Source organism: Nesoenas mayeri (assembly GCF_963082525.1).
Source record: "Nesoenas mayeri genome assembly, chromosome: 20".
Lineage (NCBI taxonomy): Eukaryota > Metazoa > Chordata > Aves > Columbiformes > Columbidae > Nesoenas > Nesoenas mayeri.
Genome location: NC_137569.1, coordinates 10179674 through 10202218, shown reverse-complemented (window position 1 = coordinate 10202218; position 22545 = coordinate 10179674). Strand labels below are relative to the sequence as shown.

At 53.8% G+C, this 22545-nt stretch overlaps 1 protein-coding gene across 1 annotated transcript in view; it reads right to left on the bottom strand.

Moving 5' to 3' along the window:
• Nucleotides 1-22545, bottom strand: part of MTMR4 (myotubularin related protein 4) — a 58976-nt gene that overhangs the window by 24647 nt on the left and 11784 nt on the right. The window contains exons 2-4 of the mRNA XM_080357331.1: nt 12801-12874; nt 2617-2706; nt 9-125 (exon numbers count right to left, since the gene is read on the bottom strand). Coding sequence (XP_080213457.1) covers nt 9-125; nt 2617-2706; nt 12801-12803 — 210 coding nt within the window. The 5' untranslated portion in view covers nt 12804-12874. The remainder of the gene's footprint in view (nt 1-8; nt 126-2616; nt 2707-12800; nt 12875-22545) is intronic.

Below are 22545 nucleotides of genomic sequence, written 5' to 3'. Positions count from 1 at the left end.
GGACTTACGTTGATCACAGAATCCTTGAATTTGATATGAAGCCGGTAGTTGGAGATGGCGATCACAGCGTCGTTCGCATGGCCGAGATACTCCACACCCTCACCCTGCAACACCGTGAACGGGACCTGCAAGGGAGACACCGCCAGCTGAAGACATGCAGAGAGCTGTGGGCACCATCCGTGCCAAGAGCCGCTCGTCCCGCTGCCCCGCAGCGCAGCTCCCGTGGGAATCACTCCCGGCAACGTGCTCGTCGTGTGCTGAGAGCCCACAACAGCACCAACAGCGCTGGGACCACGCGAGGGATCTGCTGCCAAAGATACATCAGGAGCTGCTGAGAACCTCCTGATGGATAACGGGGATGTCAAGAGGACGGACCAGACTCTGTTCATGGTGCCCAACGCCAGAGTGAGGGGCAACGGGCACAGACTGAAACACAGGAGGCTCCATGTGAACATGAGCAGAAACTTGTTTGCTGGGAGGTGCCAGAGCCTGGCCCAGGCTGCCCAGAGCGGGTGTGGAGAGAGGTGTGACCACAAACACCACGTACGCCAACCATGGGCACCTGGCAGCGAGGGGCTGCGTGGGGGTGGAGGGTTTTAGGGTCCCTGCTTTTTAGAGAGGGCACAGGCAGCCCTGGCACAGGTGACATGACAAAGGTGACACTGTCAGGCACAGTTCGGAGCCTCTCAGCCCAAGTCCCCTGCCCCACGGCAGAGTCCAGACGTGATCCCGATGTGTCACATAAACCAAGGGGGCTCATAGCAGCATCCCAAGATTGACGGGTACCAATCCGGGTCCATGAATCAAAGGTTTGCCCAGTTTCTGCTAGCAAGGCTGCGAGGGAACCTCTGCGTACAGTATTTGCGTGACTGAGGAAACTAATTAAGTTACCTATATTAGAAACTAAAAAGTAAAAACCCAGATAATCAAGTGTTTCTCTGGCTTTGCCTATCAGCCCAGACATGCCCCAGCTAGTTTTAAAACAGGAGATCCTGGCAGATGGGCAAGTTTAACTCTGATTTTCTTGAATTAAAAAAAATTAAAAAGTGAACCAGCTTAAAATTCATCAGGCTCCTCTTCCCTTAACCGAGTAGAGTCCTCATTGCTCCCTGAATGCCACCTGCACCAGGTGACGTTGGGAACCAATTATATGAAAATGTCACAAAGATTTATCATTTCAGCCAGAGCCCTTGACTCGCCAGACAGGGCATCTGATGAAACAACTCATTATACTGTAATTAGCACAAGTCAGACAGCCTTGTCTCGATTTCTAAGCCGATTCTAGAGGTTGGGTATATGCTGCCTAAAAATTGAGTTTCCTGGATTTCAGACTTTATGTACAAATGACAACTGTACCAACAACTTCTCCCTTCTTAAGTTGCTTGTACAAAAATAACTTTAGACTGGCACCCATCTGAAAACGCTTTAAAAAACTGAATTATTTGACATTAAAAAAATAGACACTCTTTATTCCTGCAGTTTTTTTGTGCACGATTGCCAGAGCTGTTTTTAGTTGGCATGTGTTTCTTCTGCTTGTGTGGCTCTTTCACACAGCAACAGAAGGGGGACAGATAAGAAACGGGATGGTGAAAACTGCAAGAACTGACAGAGGAAAATCCTGGAATAAACTGACAGGTGCCCAAATACAGCTTGTTGTCAAGCCGATGGCGTCCTTTTAGACTTCACCTTCCACTAAGAGAACAACAAATTGCTGAAGGCAAATTGCCCTTTGGGAGGGGTGAATTTTATGGTCCTCCACGCAGAAGACTTGAGCAGATTCTGCTCTTCTCCGGGTGGGCTCAGCTCAGTCACCTCAGCAGCTTCACCTCCCGAAAGCCACAGCCCTGCAGCCCTGACCCCGCGTTTGCTCCTGCGCGCCGCTCCTCCCTTGCTTTTATCAGCATCGTTTAACCAAGATGATGCCAATCGCGGAACAAACTCAAACACTGCAGCGAGAACACCCAACGTGAGCCTGGAGGATGAGGAGGATGGACAAGGTGCCAGCAGCCGATGTTAAAGGCAATAGCAAACACCAGGACGCTTTGGCTCCCACTGCTCAGGATCTCTCCCTTGCTGCACAGCAGTGACAGCACCGGGTGTCTTTCAAGGGCTTTTGCAGCAGGAGGCTGGCATCGGGCAGAGCTTTCTCTTTCCAACAGCTCTGCAGCAGGAAAATGCCAGGAGCAACATGTATTACAGCCAGATCAGCCAGTGCAACTGCACTGTACGGCTACGCAGAGCACAGCCCAGCGCCGACACTCAGCCTGTCCCAGCAGTGTCTACCTGCTGCAGAGGCTCCGCGGTTTCTCCGTCAGCGCAGGCGGAGGGCAGGGAATGCCCAGGACGGCTCCATATTGCATCATGCTCCAGCCATATTTCCAAGCGGCAGATGTGACGCTGTGCAAATCGCAGCATCTTGGCAGGGCCGGGGAGGCAGGGCCTGGGCGTTCAGAGCCGCCGCCACAGTCTCCACACGTGCGGGAGGACCCGCGCGGTCCCTCCGGAACACGAAGCGGGCTGCAGAATGGCTCTCAGGTTCAGGACCACCAGAGTTGAGCCTGCTGAACCTCAGAGCTGGTTTATTGGTTGGTTTGTTTGTTGTTTTTACTTCCTTACCTGCAATGACTCTTCCTCCTTTACAAGCTCTTTCGGGGGGAACAAGTCCTTGGCCTGGATGTACTCCAAACTGGGAGGGCCTTCCTCACCCTGCATTGCAAACAGAACACACATTGAGACAGGCCCCAGCCAGCACGTGTTGTGAAAAGGCAAAAATTGAGGCTGCTGGATGCTCTTGGCACCCCAATACGTTGGGGATCTCCCGGACCTGTGCATGGAAATGCCTGTTCTGTCTCTGGACCCCAGTAGCTCCTCCTGCTGCACCCACAGCACAGGGAGAGACTGAACCAGGTCTCCAAGCCCCATCTCTTCCACCCGCGTTGTATTTGGGAAGCCAAGCAGAAACATCCCAGCCACACATAGGATCCTGGATCGATATGATCGTAATTTGTCACGTGAAAGGTTACCCCATTACCTTTACAGTGGCAGCACAGCAGAAACACCATAACACAGAGGTTTCCAACTACAGCTTCCACCTACTCTTCCTCCTCCTGTGTTCAGAAGGACTATTATCTATTGGGAGCGTTTGTTATTACTCTCAGCCCAAAGAAATCTGGGAAGAGCCTGAAGCTTTTTGAGGAGAATATGCAAGCGTGAAATGTAACTCTACAACAGCTGTACCCAAGTGCAGCCAATTCACAACTTGTGCTACCGACTGGTGACAGCACCCAAGCAGGACATTTGTCCTCAGGGCGGCTGGACGCGTCTGAGCTGCTGAGACGGACACGCCAGGAAAACCACAAAGGCTGAGAGAACATAGAGCCTGGACACACCATCTTTGGGAAAGTGGAGAGAGTGTCTCAGTTCAGGACGTGTCGATCTTCAGTCACTCATGAAATCTCGGTCCTCACTTTCACCGACCCTCACCCCATATTCTGCCAAACCACCAACTGGCTACATGAACAAGCAGCATCCTGACACTCAGCTGAGGATGCTCGCCTGCCTGGAGTTCAGGACAGTGTTAATTCCATGGGTATTCAGTGTGGGAATCTTTTCTTCAGAATGCCTCTTGCTCTCTAACTATAGCTCCTCTAGGCTCCAGCATTTATTAGGAAATACTCTGTTCTGTAAGCACCAAACAATATTTTAAAATGAAATCTCTTTCCAGTTAAGTCATCTGAGCCACAACACCAAATTTCAATCTGAAAAAACGTGAACCTGACACTGTTGGCTCAGTTCTATTTAAAATGCTGTTGAATCCCCTCACGCTGCTGACAACTGCTCGAGCCCCAGCACCTGAAGGTACAGCCCGTCCTGACGCACTCCCAGGAGCACAGAGCGGGACTGCCCCCAGCCCACCCCTGGCTCCAGAGTTGCCCGAGCTGGTGCAAATCTCAGCACGAACCCCAACTGCCAGCCAGGGCATTTCCGCTCCTCACCCGCTCACCAGGCCCTGGGCAAGGCTGCCAGGGCACCCGCTCCAGCAGCCCTTGGTTACCGGAGACCCTGGGGGCTCGGGGGCCACTGCGATGCTGGGGCACTAGCCCAGGAGAGCACGAAGGAAGGTGGGTGCCTGAACAGCCGTGCGACAGCTGGGGAGCAGAGATCATCTCCCGTCGCCACTCCGCAGCTCGCAAAGAAATCCCAGTGAGCAGCAGGAACTGGAACAGGGCAGCCGAGCGCTCCACCGGCCCGGCTGTCCTTGAGTCCCTCCTGCCGGCGGCGCGGGACGGGCAGGAGGCTGAGCTGAGCACCTCCCGCTGCCACCGCCCCAGCCACGGCTACCAGCGGGTGCCCACGACCCTGCTCCTTTCACAAGCCTGAAAGCCTCAGAGCTCATTTGGCCATGAGTCCTTCTTGAGGGGAGCTTTTTGCAGGAAGGGGCACCAGGTTTCCTCTGAGCAAGGAAACTCCTTTCTCCAAAGGTATAAAAGATGCAGAGGCAGGACCCCCTCCCCCAGCACCACCCCCGCAGTGTCAGCACAGGGGTCTCGCTGTGCACGCCGCAGCCATGGCGGGAGCCGGGGCTCCCCATCGCCGGCTCTGGCACGGCGATTCTCCAGCCCCGGGCAGGGACCGGCCGGAGCCTGCGTGGCACGACACGCTCACCGGGCCTTCCGGCGGCTCGGCCTGCGGTGCCGGGCGCTGCTGTGCCCTTGGGCCCGGGCAGCGGACACGGGGAGCAGGGGTGGCACGGGGGGAGGAGGAGGGATCCCCCTGTGCAGGAGATGACAGCCAGGCCAGGCGGATCCAGGGCAGGAGGACCCGCACGCAGCCCGGCCTCAAGGACAGGCCTGGTCTAGTGCAGCCGCCTCAGCACGGAGCGAAGCTGGCGTGCAGCCCCGCTTGCACGGAGGAGAGGAAGGGGGGGCAGAGAAAAGCAGCACTTACGAAGCAGTTGAGCATGGAGCAGGAGACGCGGCCGGGCAGAGTCATATTCATTTCCCGAGGCGGCAGCTGGGCCGGGCGGGCACAAGCAGCATCTCCTGCCCCCGGGTCCCTGCTGCTGGCGGCAGCGGCTCCGCGGCCACCGCGCCGGGCCGGCTGCAGCCCCCGCGCTCCGCCGGGCCCGGCAAGAGCAGGAGCATCCCCGGCAGGTGCCCAGCGCTGCCGGCTGCCGCTGACAATGGCGGGGGGGCGGGCGGGGGCCGGGCAGGCTCCTCCTCCCTCCCGAGGCCGCCGAGCTCGGCTCTGCCATGAGTGTCTCCCTGGCAGAAAATGGAGAGAGCGACAGAGGGATCCCCCCGCCCCTCCAGCTCCGGCCCCGTGCGCGGAGCCGGCGCGGTGCCCGCGGGCGGGCGGCAGCGACGCATCTGCTGCCCCACCAGCCGCCGGGGGATCCCGCCCCGCCCGCCGGGAGCCTGCGGCACATCTCCCGCCAGCACCTGCCTCGTGTCGCACCCACGGCGCGAGCGCCGGAACAATAGCGCGGGGAGGCCTTGTCCACGGCCCCGAGCCCCGCGGACCCGCCGGGATGCTCGGCCAGGAGCCGCCCGCCGCAAACCTCTCCCTGCGCCCTCCCGCCGGGCCTGCCTGCGCACGGGGGAGGACAAAGGGCTGTGCTGCTCGCTCCGCAGTGCTGGATGCTCCCAAGCCTTTCAGTCCTCCCGCTCAGGGGCTGCTGTGTGTGCGAGGAGCAGCTGGATGAGTCTGGAACGCACCAGCACCTGTGTGCCCATGGTTCTTGGTGGGGACAAGGCTCCCCAGGGCCACTGTCCTCCTCACTGACCGCCTGGACAGTTCACACTGCAGTGTCAACAACTCATCATAAGAAGGACATTGAAATACTAGAGAGAGTGCAGAGGAGGCGATGAAGCTGGTGAGGGGCTGGAGCACACGTGTGATGGAGCAGCTGAGGGACCTGGGGGTTCAGCTGGAGAACAGGAGCTGAGGGGAGACCTTCTGATCTCTGACCTGCCTGAAAGGAGCTTGGAGCCAGGGGGGTCGGGCTCTGCTCCCCAGGAACAAGCGCCAGGAGCAGAGGAAACGGCCTCAAGTTGCGCCAGGGGAGGGTGAGGTTGGATGTGGGGAACAATTTCTTCCCCAAAGGGCTGTGGGGCATTGGAACAGGCTGCCCAGGGCAGTGCTGGAGTCACCATCCCTGGAGGGCTGGACAGACGGACATGAGGTTCTCAGGGACACGGGGCAGTGCCAGGGGTGGGTTATGGTTGGACTCCATGATCCTGACGATCTTTTCCAACCAAAATGATTCTATGATTTAACTCTGGTATAGCAATGCCTGCAGACACAGGGAAATGCCTGGGGCACAGGGAGCGCTGCAGGTTGAACACCCAGGAGCTGACTTCTGCTCTCTGTTGTTTAGCAAGTCCAGGAGCAAACCCCAAACTCCCCAAGTCACAGCCTGTGCCAGAGGCCACAGTCCAGCAGCCTCCCCAGCAATGTCACCTCCAGTTCCAGCACCAGCTCCTGCTCTGCACTCCAACTCCCACCATTCAGTCCGAGTGAGAATCTCTTTCTTAAAATGAAAAATTAAACCCCAGCCTTCATTAATCCTTCAAGGCCCAGGCCCAAGTAATTTTGCTCAAATTGCACCAGCTTTTTTGTTCCTGGACCATCCAAACAGGGCACAGCCTGTAGGCATTAAGCTCCTTTTCAACATGGTTTCCCCACAGCCAGCACTACCCAGCAACACCAACCGCATCCCAAAAGGTTTTCCTGAAGTCAGATAGAAGATTCAGGCGTTTCTGCACAAATTCATTAAGGGTTAGATTATTCTGAGCTGCTTCAACCAAGGGACAAGCTTTTCAACGCCCAGGCCTGTTGCCCTTTGTCACTGCAGGGTGACAGTGACCAGGCCAAGAGCCACTTAATGAACCCCCGTGCTGAGAAACCAGACACACAGACCACAGCCACGCACAATTCAGGATAAAAACCCCAGAAGAAAATGTGACTACACCTGGAGATAAGCCATGAAATCCCATCACTGCCTCGGCTCCATCCCTGCCCTCCATTTCCACAGTGCACGGGGGGCAAACGTCAGGTGTTGCTCAGCCTGGGGGACCCGACTCCAGCTGGCACCCACAAACCAAAACACATTTGCGTTACACACAAAGTCAACAAACCGAGAACAGAGGGTTACGGATGAGGTTACGGACTTGTCTTGGCCAACCCTGGGCAGCAGGAGAGGCACCTGCTCCCCACGGGTTATTCTCTCGGTGAATGCCAGACGTCTGCTGCGAAACCAGGGCAGCAAAAGGAACCTTTTATATTGGAAAGTGTAGCTATTAAAGTAAAACGAATATGTTTTTTCTTCCCTGACATATCAGAAAAGCAACAAAGCGCATCTGTGGATAATGGCTGAATCAGAGGTGTCTCTTAGGTAGACTCAGTACGCATCGCTATTTAACATATTAATTGCATACAACACATCGGCAGCGTTAATAACACACAAACCCACGGACGAGGCAGGTGAGGGGTCTGCTCCAACCACAGCGAGATGTTTAGAACCAGCGCCCAGCTCCGGGCCTGGCATGGGGACTGTTGCCAGCTCGAGTTGCAGAAGGACCTTTATAACCCTAAGCTGCAGCTGTGCGGAGTTAAAAGGTTGCTCATCAGATCATCACTTTGAATTTCCAACCTAAGATGACCTGAACATCCAGAAATAGATGTTCTCCTGTTTTAACTGAAATATTTTTGCACTTTTAGCATTAAAAAAAGACTCACGCATGGCTTAGAAACTTCCACCCAAGAGCTGTGCCTGGCGCAGAGCGGATACAGACCTTGCCCTCAAGTTCAGCACCGAGGCTCATGGAGTTTGAGGAACCAGATTCAAACTCCACCACGTTCACCCCTTCCTCCAGCATTTCACAGAGCACCTGCTCTCATTCCCGCGCCATCGACCAGACGAGGACAGGAGCGGTGGCAGCGAGGCCGCCCGGTGCCGGGCACAGGAACACTGAGTGCTCAGGGCCTGGTTTGGCTGGCAGAGCTGGAGGGAGCTCCTCAATGTCACCTCAGATGCCTCCTTGGCTGAACAGCCGGTATTTGCTCCTTGTCACAAACCACCAGCAGACCGAACGTGAAAGACGAGGTTATTGTCACAGAACTGGGCTCCTCTGAGTGTCGCGCATATGAACATTCATGCAAGGGGAGAGAGAAACCTCCCTCGTTTTCTCCCAGTCACAACCACCCTAAAGGTCTCATGTTCTTTGAGGAAAAGAAGAGGCGAATATAACATGGGCAGCATGTTCTTAAGACCGGTTTGCAGTAATTAACCCCTTTTCCCCCAACTTGCAATGCATGTTGCTGATGCTCAGCGGCTCCCTCCCGTGCTGCTCCTCCCACCCCCTCCACACGAACAGTTTACAACCCCTCGTGAAGGTCCCAAAAGGGATTGGGAGGCTCTGAGAAAGCACAGCGCTCTGCAAATATAGGGCTGGCACGTGAGGGACCATCCTGCAGCCTCCGAGGGAGACGATATTCCCCATGGAGATGTGCCGGCACGCACCAGGAGCCCAGCCTGCAACATGGGGTCCACACCTGGACTAACACGTCCAGGGAATCATGCCAGGAGCACAGGACAGGCACCGCGATGGTGACACCCACCACGATGGTGACACTGGGAACACAGGACACCCACCGCAATGGTAACACCGGGAGCACAGGACAGGCACTGCTAGTGACACTGGGAGCATGGGACACCCACTGCGATGGTCACACCGCTCTCCCGGCCTGGAGCCGGTCAACACCCTGAACTGCATCTCTTAGTCAGCAGCTGGTCCAGCTTTCCGTGAGACACAGCCGGGGGGATCAACAAGCAGGTGCTGGCAGAGCCCATCGCTTGCAGGAAGGTGGAAGCAGTGAAAGGGTGGGACGAGGAAAACTGGTCCCATCTACTACAGGGAGGTGCCACCACCAGCACAGGTGTGCCCTTCCCAGCCACGACATGTCTTTATCCTCCATTTCTTTTCGGCATCACCAATAAGATTGCTGTGATCACTCTTTCGTTAGGCAGAGGGCACCACTCCCACCCCTTCTAGATATTAAGCGTGAATTTTTCATCACCACAGCATCACCCTGCAGACAGAGAGGAGGGAACGCAAGGGGTTACGGCAATGGGTGGTGGAGATCTGAACCCACAGCCCTGTCCCAGGTAGTTTGTGCATTGTACAAGCTGCCCCGATCTGCCTCAGCTGGAGGAAAACCACAGGAAACCTGGCACGAGGAGGTGACTTCCATGGCAGGTGCTGCCAGCACATCAGTCAAATCGACGGGAGCCAGCGCAGCTCTGCCCAACAGCCTGGGGCTCCAGCGGCCACCGAGCCCCGCCGGACCTGCTTATCAACAGCTTTTAACAGGCAAGGAGTGGAAGGGAGAGACTTGTATCGTTTATCTTATCCTAAAAGTTAAAATTTATCCTCCTGCTTAGCAGATATCTACTCCATGGTGAGGTGACCTGCACTCAGACACGTATTTCTGTTTCTCTCCACTACCTATGCAGGGGAGCTACAGAAGCTGACGCCAAAAGCTGACTAGTTGTGGGCAACAGAACTTCTTGTGCTGCCTTCTCTACCTTTGTCACATGGTGGCATCTTTGTTCCAGGTCCCTCTACAAAAAGAATTCGGTTCCTCAAAGCCTAAGGAGGTCCTTGGGTGAACTGGAGGGTTGCTGAGCCACTGAGGCGGCCTCCCAGAAATAAACCCCTGAACTCGTGTGAAAGAAAAGTTACTATTTTATACCCTTTAAATCAGGACCGGGATGGTGAGTGCCATCTTTTTATCTTTACAGGCCTGCAGAAGAGGTTCTAGAACTGCAACACTGCATTTAAGACTTGTTCAGAAAGCTGCCCAGAGGTCAGACAGAAGTCAAGGGCTGTCGACTCCGCACGTTAGCAAGAGGGGACAAGGGACGGCTGAGCTGCAAAAACCCATCCAGACCAGCGGTCATGGACTCTGCCAAAGGGCATGAGCCGAACCCCGAGCTGCCGGCAGAGCCACAGAACCTCGTGCCAACTTACCTGCCAGGTTAGTTTTAAGTAATGTATTAAGGGTCATTAAATTATGTAATTAATTAAGTTATGTATTAGTTTTAAGTTATGTATTAAGGACTTGGGGGTTTTGGTCAACAACAGGGTGATCATGAGTCAGCAACGTGCTCTTGTGGCCCAGGCCAATGGTACCTGGGGTGCATTAAGAGGGAGGTTGTTCCTCCCCCTCTGCTCTGCCCTGGGGAGGCCAAATCTGGAGTTCTGGGGCCAGCTCTGGGCTCCCCAGTTCAAGAAGGACAACGAATTACTGGAGAGAGTCCAGCGGAGGGACACAGACATTCAAACCGCCTGGACCCACCTGTGTGATCTGCTCTGTGACCCTGCGTGAGCAGGGCTGGGCTGGGGATCTGCAGAGCTCCTGCAGCCCAACCAGCCTGGGGTTCTGGGAAGGTGCTGGGTGCTCATTAGGACTTCAATAGCCAGAGTTAAGGATTAAACCACTACTACCTGCTGCCTTCAAGGTCATTTTCAGCAGCAGCGAGTCTTTGGGAAAGAAATGAGAAGAGTCATACAATGAAAGCAAACGGAGCTCCTACCGGCCGCTACACCAGGCATTTGTAGCAGCAGAAAGCAGAGAGCAGCTGGTGACACATCCAGATTCGGGCGCTGCTGAGACGGGAGCAGCTTTCAGGCAGCACTGGCGCTGTGTCCTCTGACTGCAGAGCTCCCCGAGGAATCACCGGAGCACTCCTGTGGGGAGCAGGGCCTCCAGCCAACCCTCCCAGCAGCTGCCTGGACAAGTCCAGCTCCGAAGGGCTGGCAGAGAACCCTGCAGATGGTCCATCAACCAGACCCCCGCTCCAGCCCTCACCCCAGCAGGCACGACCCTCCCGAGAGGTGGCAAAAGGGCTCAGAGGAGGTTGTCAAGAGTTTGCAGCAGGTCCCCACCTCCAACTGCTGCCAGAAGCTCAGAAGCAGGTGGAGGCAAGTGCTTATTCCTACAGCTCGCAACTATTAGTTGCTTTCTCTCCCTTGCCAAAGGAGACAAAAAGCTGATATTTTCTTCCTAAAAGTCAACTTCAGGTATTCATAAGGAGCAGAAGACCCTCTTGTCTAGAAGAAACCAAACCATCCATGGTTACAACTAAGGGTGGGCCAGGGCCAGGTCAGGATGAGTATCTGTCAAGACACAGGAAAGGAGCACAGGGGAAAGCAAATGCTTTCATGTTTTAATAAGTCCCAAGTTCCAGCCTATGCACCCCAAAGAGAATAAGGGGTGACAAGGATTAGAGATGGTTTAGGATTAGGATTAGAGATGGCTTCTCTACAGAGAAGAATTTAGAAGACTAGAGCTCTTCAGATGCCCAATTGGAATGTGACAGATCTACAAACCCCAAAGGCCATGGAGATGCTCACGGGCAGCACCGCACTTTACCAATCCCAATACAAGAACTGGGGACCGTCAACTGAAACAACACAGGGCAAATTCAAAAACAAAGCAAGAGGGACTACCCTGTGCAACCTGTGTTTCCTGGAGGGATTTTGGATGTATTTTCAATTTTAATCCACTCTTTGCTTTTTCGCTGATATCTGGATACATCTGCATCAGTCTCATACAGAGAAGTTGTTGGGTCTTTTACAATCTGCCACCAGGGTAACACCAGTCTGAAGGGTCACACACTTTCCCAGGCCACGACAAGGACAAACCTTCATCTCTGCACCCCAGAGCAAGCTCCTCAACCCCAAACTGTTCTGATCAAAAGCACAAGAGACCCTGAAGCCAAAGCAGGGAGTATCAGCATAGGGACTACACCAAAAACCGCTGCATGCGTAACTACTAGAGCTGACAGTGCAATTAGTGCAGAGAGCACGTTTCCTTTTCTATTCCAGTTGTTAGCAGATCACACGGGGGACGATCCCACAGGAGACGTCACTATTTCCTTGAGCAGCCTGCCAGATTTTATTTTTATTTTCACATGTTTAACCTACATTTTCACGTCCTCAATTTGGATTTCCAGCCCTCTGACTGTCTCTGCTGCTCTGCTCTGTTCTCCTCCCCACACCACGACTGGTTCCTGGCAGCAGCGAGCGCGGAGCTGCTGTTGATCCCGCGTTGCTGCAGCAACGCTCGGGCTCCTGGCGCCCGCAGGTCCCCGTGTCACCTGCAAACCCCCTCAAACCACCGCCCTAACAACACCTGCAGCATATTTTTCAACATTCCTGGTCTCTGGTTTTCTTCCTCTCATCAGATCGCACGTATTTTGGGTTATTTCTTGCATTAGAGGCACTTGATCTGAGTTTATCAGCAATCTGGCTGTGTTCCAGTCTTTCCAGATTCTCTTATACCGTATTTTTCTGCGACTAATTATCCTGAAAATTCTGCTACCTTGGTGGCACCAGAGCACGTTATTAATATGGTGTTAAATCTTCATTGAGAGGTGACAGAAGAACAGAATGAGAAAGCCCAATATTCAGTTTTAAAGCAAAAATAAATCAGTAAGCCACAAACCCAAAATAACCATGTCAGTAGCCCAAGGAGGCAGAAGAGGATTCCAGTCTTATTTACTTTTTTCCTGGTATATTCCAATAAAAAATGTAAGGGTAAACTTGTCCTACCAACAGCATCTTGGTCACAGTAATAAAATCTCTCTATATTATGTTATTCTATATAATATACCAGCACTTTTCTTTCCCATTCTCTTATTTATTCTCACACATTTGGCAGCAGTACAAGATTTGGACACACAAGGAAAGCCCAAAACCACCTCCAGAGGACAAACTGGAATATGTACTCACCATCCTCAGACACCGTCTAAAACCTCCTGGTTCAATCACAGCTCAATCTCTTCTTGTTCTGCCACTGGTCTCACCTGCAGCAAACGAAAGAGAAACCAGAGGAGAAGTTTAGATCAACAGAAATGAGACTTCAGCATGAACACAGAGGGGGAAAAAAGCAAGAGCCCAGTGCTGTACTACCACTGCCAACCTCTGTTTAGTGCCCTTTCCAGGAGCTGCTGGAAACCAGATTCAGCATCACACAGTGACACCAAACCCTCTCGATCGGACACAACACACAGCACACCCAGAGGTACCAAAAACACCAGAGGGGGCTCAGGAAAGAAAGACGTGGTCATTACAGTTCAAGGACCTGAGGAGGATCCTTCTTCATACAAAACGTGGGTGCTTGGAGAAGATTGCTGGTGTCTTGGGGGAAAATCGCCTCTAAAAATCCCATTTCAGGTGCCCAGGAGGTGGGGCAGGATGCTGGAGCTCCAAGTGCCACGTGAAAACTCGCAGCCCCTTCTGCCAACTTCCCCGGTCAGCAGCGGGATGGTCGGGAGGCCTTTGGGAGGAGGGGAAAAGCCAAGGAGCAAGATCTGAGCTACGTCCCACTCTGAGAAGAACCTTTCAACAGCACTGGCTGGTCCCACACGCAGATCCTGGGATGTCCATGAAGAGACCCTTCCTCAAGGCTCTGCCAGATTTCTCTGATGCGGGATCATTTGATCACCAACATCTCTCACCTGTCCAAATTCCGCCTTCTGTTCTGCTCTTTCAGCCCCACATACACCAGTTACACGCAATTAAACCCTGCAGCTGGAAGGGGTCAAGCAAACCTGATTTTTTTGCGCATCAAGCAAAGCTGATTTTTGCCAGTTACCGGCAGCCTGTAGGACGCCAGAGCTCCAGGATTCCTCAACGACTTTGGTAACTGTTGCTTCTATTTGAGGTAAAGTTTTTTCCTCCTTAGATGAAATACAAATGTCAACAAATCATAAAAGCACAGAACGGTTTGGGTTGGAAGGGCAACATCCACAGCTTCTCAGGGCAGCCTGTCCCAGGGCCTCAGCACCCCCATGGGGAGGAATTTGCCCACAGAACCCCAGGCTGGTTGGGCTGCAGGAGCTCTGCAGATCCCCAGCCCAGCCCTGCTCACGCAGGGTCACAGAGCAGATCACACAGGTGGGTCCAGGCGGTTTGAATGGCTCAGAGCAGGAGACTCCACACCCGCTCTGGGCAGCCTGGGCCAGGCTCTGGCACCTCCCAGCAAACAAGTTTCTGCTCATGTTCACATGCAGCCTCCTGTGTTTCAGTCTGTGCCCGTTGCCCCTCACCCTGGCGTTGGGCACCATGAACAGAGTCTGGTCCATCCTCTGACACCCACCCTGAGCTATTGATCCCATGGATCAGATCCCTCTCAGCTTCTCTTCTCCAGCTCAACAGCCCCAGCTCTCTCAGTGTCTCCTCATCACAAAGATGCTCCCGAGCCCTCAGCATCTCTGTGTCCCTCCGCTGGACTCTCTCCAGTAATTCCTTGTCCCCCTTAAGCCAGGGAGCCCAAACTGGACACAGAACTCCAGATGGGACCTCATAGCTGTTCTAAATCCACCCTTTTTCAGTGCAAAACTGTGGAATTGGAGAGTGTCTAAACATCTTGCACAACATACCCCAGCTGAGAATGACTGTTCCTTCCACCATCATGGAACCAGGTCCAGCTACACAAGAGTTTCTGAGGAGGGGCTGGGGCTGTGGAGCTGGACAAGAGAAGCTGAGAGGGATCTGATCCATGGGATCAATAGCTCAGGGTGGGTGTCAGAGGATGGACCAGACTCTGTTGACAGTGCCCAATGCCAGGGTGAGGGGCAGTGGGCAGAGACTGAAACACAGGAGGCGTAATTTCTCAAGGCTTTCTGCCCGCTCAGGGGTTTCCTCCCCAGCCCAGCACCAAGTGAGGTTTGACACCCACAGCTCAACGCCAGCACCAAGGAGGCGTCTTTGAAATGTCACCTCCATCGCGCACGAGCAGCACCGAGTCCTTCACCCCCTGCCCTCCCCCAGCACCGGCAGGGAGGAATGACCACCCTCCTGCTTCCAGGTCATTTCTCATGCCTCGCCACGCACTCGATGAGAAAAGACAGGAGAAAGGAATAGGAGTGCAGGAGGGATTAACAACTTGTGCGCTAAATGAACTTCCATTTCAAAGCAGATCACCAAGTTCCAGGAAAATATGAAAAAAAACCCACAATGGAAAAGAGAAAAAAGACAAATCCTGCGATGCTTCAAACCCACATCCAGCCCCTTTCAACTATCAGAGCCTTTTTTCCACTATTTGACAAAATGACCATACAGATCAGGCTTCATAGAGATAAATAAAATCTAGTAGCAGCTTACAAAGCGTTTAGGAAGAGTCGCTGCCTCTGGTGACTTACAAATTAGGTGAAAAGCACAATTAGCAAGGGAAGTAAAATGATTTTTTCACTAGTCTGAAGATACCGGAATTACTGATCACAGCGAGTGACACACGAGCACTTTTCCTGCAGCACACTTTGTACCAACTCATTCTATCGCTGCTGAAGGCCACTTCAGTTTCTGACTTCCTCCCTCCTAGGAGAAGTCGCTAATCGCTAGAAACTGTGATTCTCCTTGGCTACGTCAGGTTGGAAGCCCAGGAGGAACCAGGGGAAGCGGCTCCTGCAGCCGCTGAGCTCAGCGCGCAGGAATGCAGCCGCTCCTCCGCCCCGGAGCCGCCTCGGCCTGGCCGGAGTGGCCGTGGAGCTGAAGGGGCTCCTGAGGATTTATGGGGTGATACCACAAAAACCCAAGTGCCGCTTGTACCACCAAGGGAAGCCTTGGGCCTCCCAAGTTACACCTGGCCCAGTCCACCCGTCCACGGGCACCATCACTCCTGCACTTGTGCAGCTCCACGTGCTCCTCTGCTGGTGTCCCAAACACATGCCCCTGTCTCACAGAATCCCAGAATGTCAGGGGTTGAAGGGCCCTGGAAAGCTCATCCAGTGCAATCCCCCCATGGAGCAGGAACACCCAGATGAGGTTACACAGGAAGGTGTCCAGGCGGGTTGGAATGTCTGCACAGAAGGAGACTCCACAACTCCCCTGGGCAGCCTGGGCCAGGCTCTGACACCCTCACCGGGAACAAGTTTCTTCTCAAATTTAAATGGAACCTCCTGTGTTCCAGTTTGCACCCATTGCCCCTTGTCCTGTCACTGGTTGTCACCAGCAGAGCCTGGCTCCATCCTCTGACACTCCCCTTTCCATATTGATCCCCAGGAATGAGTCCCCCCTCAGTGTCCTCTTGTCCAGCTCCAGAGCCCCAGCTCCCTCAGCCTTTCCTCACACGGGAGATGCTCCACTCCCTGCAGCATCTTGGTGGCTGCGCTGGACTCTCTGCAGCAGTTCCCTGTCCTGCTGGAACTGAGGGGCCACAACTGGACACAAGATTCCAGGTGTGGTCTCCCCAGGGCAGAGCAGAGGGGCAGGAGAACCTCTCTGACCTACTGACCACCCCCTTCTAACCCACCCCAGGTCCCATTGGCTTCCTGGCCACAAGGGCCCAGTGCTGGCTCATGGTCACCCTGCTGTCCCCCAGCTGTCACCCTCCTTTCCAAAGCCGGTGTGTTCGACTGGCTCCCAGCTCTGCTGCTGTGATTTCCCCCAGCGGTCGGTCCCCAGCCCCAGGAGGGAAGATGGCAGCTGCCACCCTGCACCGCTGCCAAACACCGGGTTGGCACCCACCACCTCTCCTCTGGAATCCCACGTGTTTTTACAGCCGCTCAAGGAACAGTTTCCCCCAAAATCCAGGTCAGCAGCTCTCCTAAAATCTCGGTCATGGGGGTTGCACTGCAGCTGGTCCCTGCTATGCCCAGCCAAGGCGGAGGCTGACACTGCTGGGTTAAATGAAGAGGGGACCAGAGACAAAGACAAGACAAAAAAGATGAAACCGGAGAAGAGATGAAAGAGTACAATGCCCTTTCACGCATGGATGGGAAGCACAGCCCAGAGCCTCCTGCTGCTCTGCTGCCGTGCAGTCCCGGGCAGAGCACAGGGCTGGTGTCCTACGGCTGGGGACCGGCAAAGCCAGCACCCCCTGCCCTGCGCACCGACACCAGCAGCGCCGGCCCCGCCGCCCAGCCCTGCCCGGCACACCCGGGCTGCGGAACCAGAGAAAATAACTCACTTCACTCAAGCATTTTTACAGCCTGTGTCCTACCCTGGAACTATTAATCCCAGAGCCAAACCCTCAGATAATAAGGAAATGTCAGAGATGAGAACACTCATAAAAATCTTAATTTGCTCTCCCCATAGCCCTCTCGCCAGTGTGACTCACGGTGTTATTGCACACTTTGTTACACAACCGCCTGCTTTCCTCCAGGGATTTTTGCTTCTCTCAGCGTCAAACAGAGCGGCGGGGACTGAAGCAGCGGCCGTGCTGAAACCTCTGCCCTCGTTTGCTGCAGGTGCTACAGGAGACGCGGGGGCTGCCGGAGGAGGACAGGACAGAGCTCTGTCCGCAGAGCCGGACCCACCGTCCTCCTTGGGGACGCTCGGCCACCACCTGAGCCACATTTCACAGCGGAGCAGCGACTACTCTCCATTTTCTGGATCGCAGCCCTGGATGCAAACACCGGGTTGCCTCTCAGCTGCAAGACAAGTCAAGGTGCGATCTAAATTGTACGTGCGCCGGAAAACCCGACTGTCCAAGCAAACAACGAGGCTGTTGGAAATCAGAAGAAACACTGACTCTCTCTCCGCCTCCCCACGTCTCACAGAGGCGCCCTGAAAGCACATCGCTGCTTCCCCTGTGTGCTTCTCAGAGCCCCACGGAAAACCGTGTGAAAAGCTTAACCGCCCTGTCTTGAGCGCAGCTTAACAACAGCAAGCCAGGCTTAGGAAAAGACTGAATAATAAGGAACGGCAGGGCTGCTCCTGCAATCCCCGGCAGTCGGAGCAGAGTCCTTCAGGAGGGGGACGGACGCACAGGGGTATTTCACGCACGCACGAAAGGTGGAAACGCAGCAATTGCTCATTAGAGCTCCCGGCCTCGTTAGCGCTGCCGTGCCGCGGTTTTTGGTGGGTGGCCCCGCTGGCAGCGCCGTGCTTCCCGCTACCAGGCTGGGTTTTAATTGCATATAAAACTCGGCCAATTGTTCGCAGTTGGAGCGAAGCTCCTCACACTCAGTGCTGCCCCAGGCAAAGATTTCGCTTTAATTTCAGCTAAAATGGGAGAGTTAGTCCTGATGCACTTAGTGGGGAAAAACAAGCCCCGATATTAAACAGGAGATGTTAGAAGAAATAACCAGGAACCTTATTAGCCTATTTTGATCCCAAATGAAACAGAACAGCCATCTCAGACCGCTCAACTAATTAGATGCTAAAAATATAATTGCCAGACCACATAGTTACATGCAAAGCAGATTGTATGGGACAGTCTTTGCTATTTTAAGCAAAATTACAGGTCTGAGGGCTGTTTCTAATGAATGCCGCTACCAGCTGGTCTTCAAAAAGAAAAAAACGTACTAATGAATGACTATTAAAAGAAAAGATTGGGCTACCAGAGCTTGGGAACGTCACAGTAATTCCAGATGATGTTGACAAGTTGTCCAAGTATTCAGATTGCTCTGCAACGCTAAAGCAATCGTAATTTAACTGCATGTGGGTACAACCAGAGCAAGGTATGAATCCAGAGATCCACAATTACCCACAAGATGAAGAGCGGCTGCTTTCCGGTTCATGTACTTTAGAAAACCCCGGAGCCACCTCTGTGAGAACTGCCGGACCAGGAGCAGCAAAGAGCCTCCTGCAATAATATATAAAAGTAGGAAACGGCAGAGGTGGTGAATCGATGGTGTTGCTGCCACCAGGGTCGTGGCTGTAACTACCAAAGCTCAGACAGCAAGGTGGAAGCAGAAGGACAAAACCCATCTAGCGACACAAAGCAAAACAAGCTCACATATGCAGCTTAAAAAAAGAAGAAAAAACTAAGAGAGAAGACTTGCTCATTATGTTGAAGTATTTGTGCAAAGTATAGTGAGCTCTGGGCAACTCAGCTGACGAGGACATAACTCGAGCCAATTCCTGGTAGACAAAGTTTCAGAGTTGGACAGATTCCATCAGGCTGATGAAAAAAGCTGGTTTTTTTACTGCTCGGAGTACTAAAACCAGATCAGATACTTATTTACGTGCAGGTTTGAATCCCCACAGGCTGCCCTCGGCACAGCCCCCTCCGGCTGCTCTACCCAGGTGGGGACTCGGCGTGACAGCAGGAGAGTCACCCCGCCTGGAGGGCGAGAGAACTTCTCCCAAGGGATAACACACACGCGTTCTCCGTCCCCAGTACCAGGGGATGGTTTTAGACCAACAAGCAGCACAGCACAGACATCACCTTGCTCAGCCCACGGCACAGACCCACGTCCTCCCCGAGAGCTGAACCACCCGCCCGAACCACGGCCACCACTGCAGCTGGGAGATGGTAACAGCTCGTAAACCCTTCCCGGTCATCCGGTCTGAGTCAGTTTGTTATTAAAATGCCCGGAAAGTGCTTCCCTTCTTATTGAAAAGCCATCCAGACCTCTTTGGAAAGTCATTAGGCTCCTCTCGCATTCGACTCAGGAACACCCTGGGTGCAAACACGGCGATCGCAGCCAAGAGATGAACTGAGGACACAGCAGCTCTTTGCAGGGCTGCAGAGAGCGGGGAGAGCTCTGGCTACACAGCACCACCCCACAGCAGAAATTCACCTTTTGGCCCTCAGAAACATCCCCTCTTTTGGCTAGTGCTTCTGCACATTCTCAGTCCAGATTTACACAAAGATGTCAGACACTGTCCTCCAAAACAGCAGCGTTACCAGTCATAGAGTCAGGCGGGTGACACGGGGACAGGTTCTCCAGCCCTGCTTGCCTGAGAGCTGGGAATTGAGGAGACAAAAACCAGCCTATGCATGTGCCAGCTGCAAAGGAGGGTGGCTGAACGTACATGTGCAGATAAGGTTACAGAGAACACAGAGCGACAGAAGGACAGAAACCAGAGCCCACGCCGGGAGAGCAAATCCCTAAGGAAGCGCTGGAAGAGCTGCAGAGCGAGGGAGAAAATGGGCAAAGCCAGTTTAGGGAAGGGATTTCAGGAGCACAGCTGCCACAGAGACAAACCTCCTGAATGGTGAAACGGGAGGGAATAACCTGGAGGGTTTTCCAAGCTCCAGGATTTTGCACCAGCAGTTCTAGTATAGCAGGCAAGGCTGGCTGAGGAGACAAGGGACCTTGGTCTGAGTAAACTGTGTACAGGGGACTTACCAGGAAAGCGGGGAAGAAAAAGAAAATATAAATCAATCACAGGAGGTGAGCAGGAGCAAGAGAGAAACTACACAGCATGGGGAAGGATTCAGAGGCAGGAGAAAAACTGAGGATAAAGGGGAAGGAGAATGGTGTAATGGGGATGGAGGGACAGCACAGGGTCAGAGGACAAACCAGAGAACTTGCGTCTGGTGCAGGGAAAGGAGAAGAGCGTGTGGGGAATGCAGAGAAGGAAGAGAGGACGTTGATAGAGTGTTTTGCTTAATGCCTGACAAAAGCAAAGCTCCTGTTTGGTGAAGAGCAGACCCGACACAAGCCTCGAGCCCGCGAGGCTGCAGACGGGCCTGGCGTGCGGCTGCATCCCTGCCGGGTGAGAACCAACAGCAGGGCTTTGGGAAAGTAAATACACGAGAGGAGAGATGGGCTGGAGATTGCAGAACGTGACAACAGAAACAGACATTGAGGGCACAGACAACGGTGGCACCAGGGGTCCCTGCTGGCGCTGAGGACCTGGGGCACGGGCAGTTTTGAGGTTCGTGCTGGCGACTGGTGCAGAAGTGAGGAGTGCAAGGGGGACGGGACGGTGAAAGCGGCAGCCATGGCAGGAAGGGTGCAGGAATGTAGAAGAGGGTGTGGAGGGAGCTGGAGCGGGAAATGGGCAAATAGGACTAGAGCTCAGGGGGAGGAAAATACCACAAGAACTGGAAAAGTGCCTGACTCGCGAGGCTGGGCCAGAGATGTGCATGTGGTGGAACTTGCAACCCACCCCTGTGCTCCAGCCCCAGGGAACAGCTTAGCCTGGGGACACTATCAAAGCCGCCTAATGACTTTTTCTCCAAAACAGTGAATAAAGGAGATCTTTACGGTGCACTCAAGCCGCAGGACCACTTCTCCAGCACCACCGTGGGTGTCCCATCCTTTCCTCTGCCACAACCCACTCAGCCAGGAGTCAGGACAGGGGGATACGCAGGAACAGAAAGCAGTTAACACTGTGTGCAAAACAGCAGTGTATGGGCAGACAGACCGACAGACTCCAGCCCACAGGACGCCTCCAGCAAGAAGGGTCCAGCAGTGCCACCCAGATGTCACCAAGGTGTGCGGGATTATGAGGGATGAGAAGAGAGCCCAGCATTTTGCCAGACCCCTAATGAGCACTGCTATCCATCACCACCATGATTTTAAGCATAATTAATTCCAGCAGCCTGCCTGCCACCTGACTCCACTCTTCATGTTAATGGCAGGGAAATCAGAGTTTTAAGAGGAAAGCAGTAACTGTGAAGGAAGCCCCACAGACCGAAGAGATTGTTAATGTGTGTTACTCCAGAACGTCTCCGTTCTCTTGCCAAGGCTGTGGCAGGGAAATAAATACTTTGTTCTGCAGGCGAAGCAGCCAGGGGCTGGGGGCAGACGGTGGCACCAGGTGGCAGCAGCAGCCCAGGGATGCTCCCTTGGCAGGTCGGGCTCTGCCTCCTCCTCCTCATCTTCCTACCCAACTGGCAGAGCACAGGGCTGGCAAGGGCTCTGCACGATGCCACATGCGCTGCCATCGCCAATTCATCTCCCATCGCAGCCAGGGAGAAGCTGACACACCAGCAGAAAGCAAGACAGTCCCCTCTTTCATTTCAATGACACAAGGACTTTAACAGCCCCCACCATCCCCGCCCTCCAGGCCTTTCATCCCGAAGGGATTTGAAGCCAACCAAGGCTCCAAGCTGAACTTCAGAACTATCAGACTAATGGAGACAGGAAATATTTCCAAAGCCCCCTGTAACTCCAGCCCGTTGTTCTCCAGTGTTGTTTGCTTTTCTTTAAAAAAAAGCAGTTGGGACATCTCAAGTCACAATTAAGCCTTTATTCAAGTACAAACAATTGCCTGGTCCCTGCCCAAAGCCCTGCAGATGGACCCAGCCCAGCTGCAATCCTGGCTCCTGCTCCTCTCCCTGCACCCCGGAGGGACACACGGACACCGGGCAGCCCCGTTTCCCCTCTCCACACCAACCATGCACAGACTTGAACTCAATCTCAGGAAGGAAGGAGCATCAGCTTTAAGGAAACGGTGCCTGCGCTGCTGAGGTCACATCCCAAGTGTCCCAGCTGGAGAAGAGCTGTGTGAACCGGTCTCTGTGCAAACACTCATTTCTTCTTACGCACCAGGAGAATTCACCTTTTAATTCCCGTCAACTCGTGTGGTCTTTGACAGCCACGGTTTTCTTTGAAAGCCAGTCTTTGTGACTGCAGGAAAAAAAGCCTGAAGTATGTGACCCAAATGCACCAGAAGGCTCAGAAATCAGAAGATAAAGCCCTGAAGTGTGTTGCTCCCCCCTCCACACCGCCCTGACTTTCCCAAGCCGAGCTCCCGGCTCCTCAGAGCACGAGATGCTTGTACTTACCATCTGGGTACTTCGAAATAATTTTTACTTAACAGCAGCAACACAACTTCAGCCCAGTTGCTA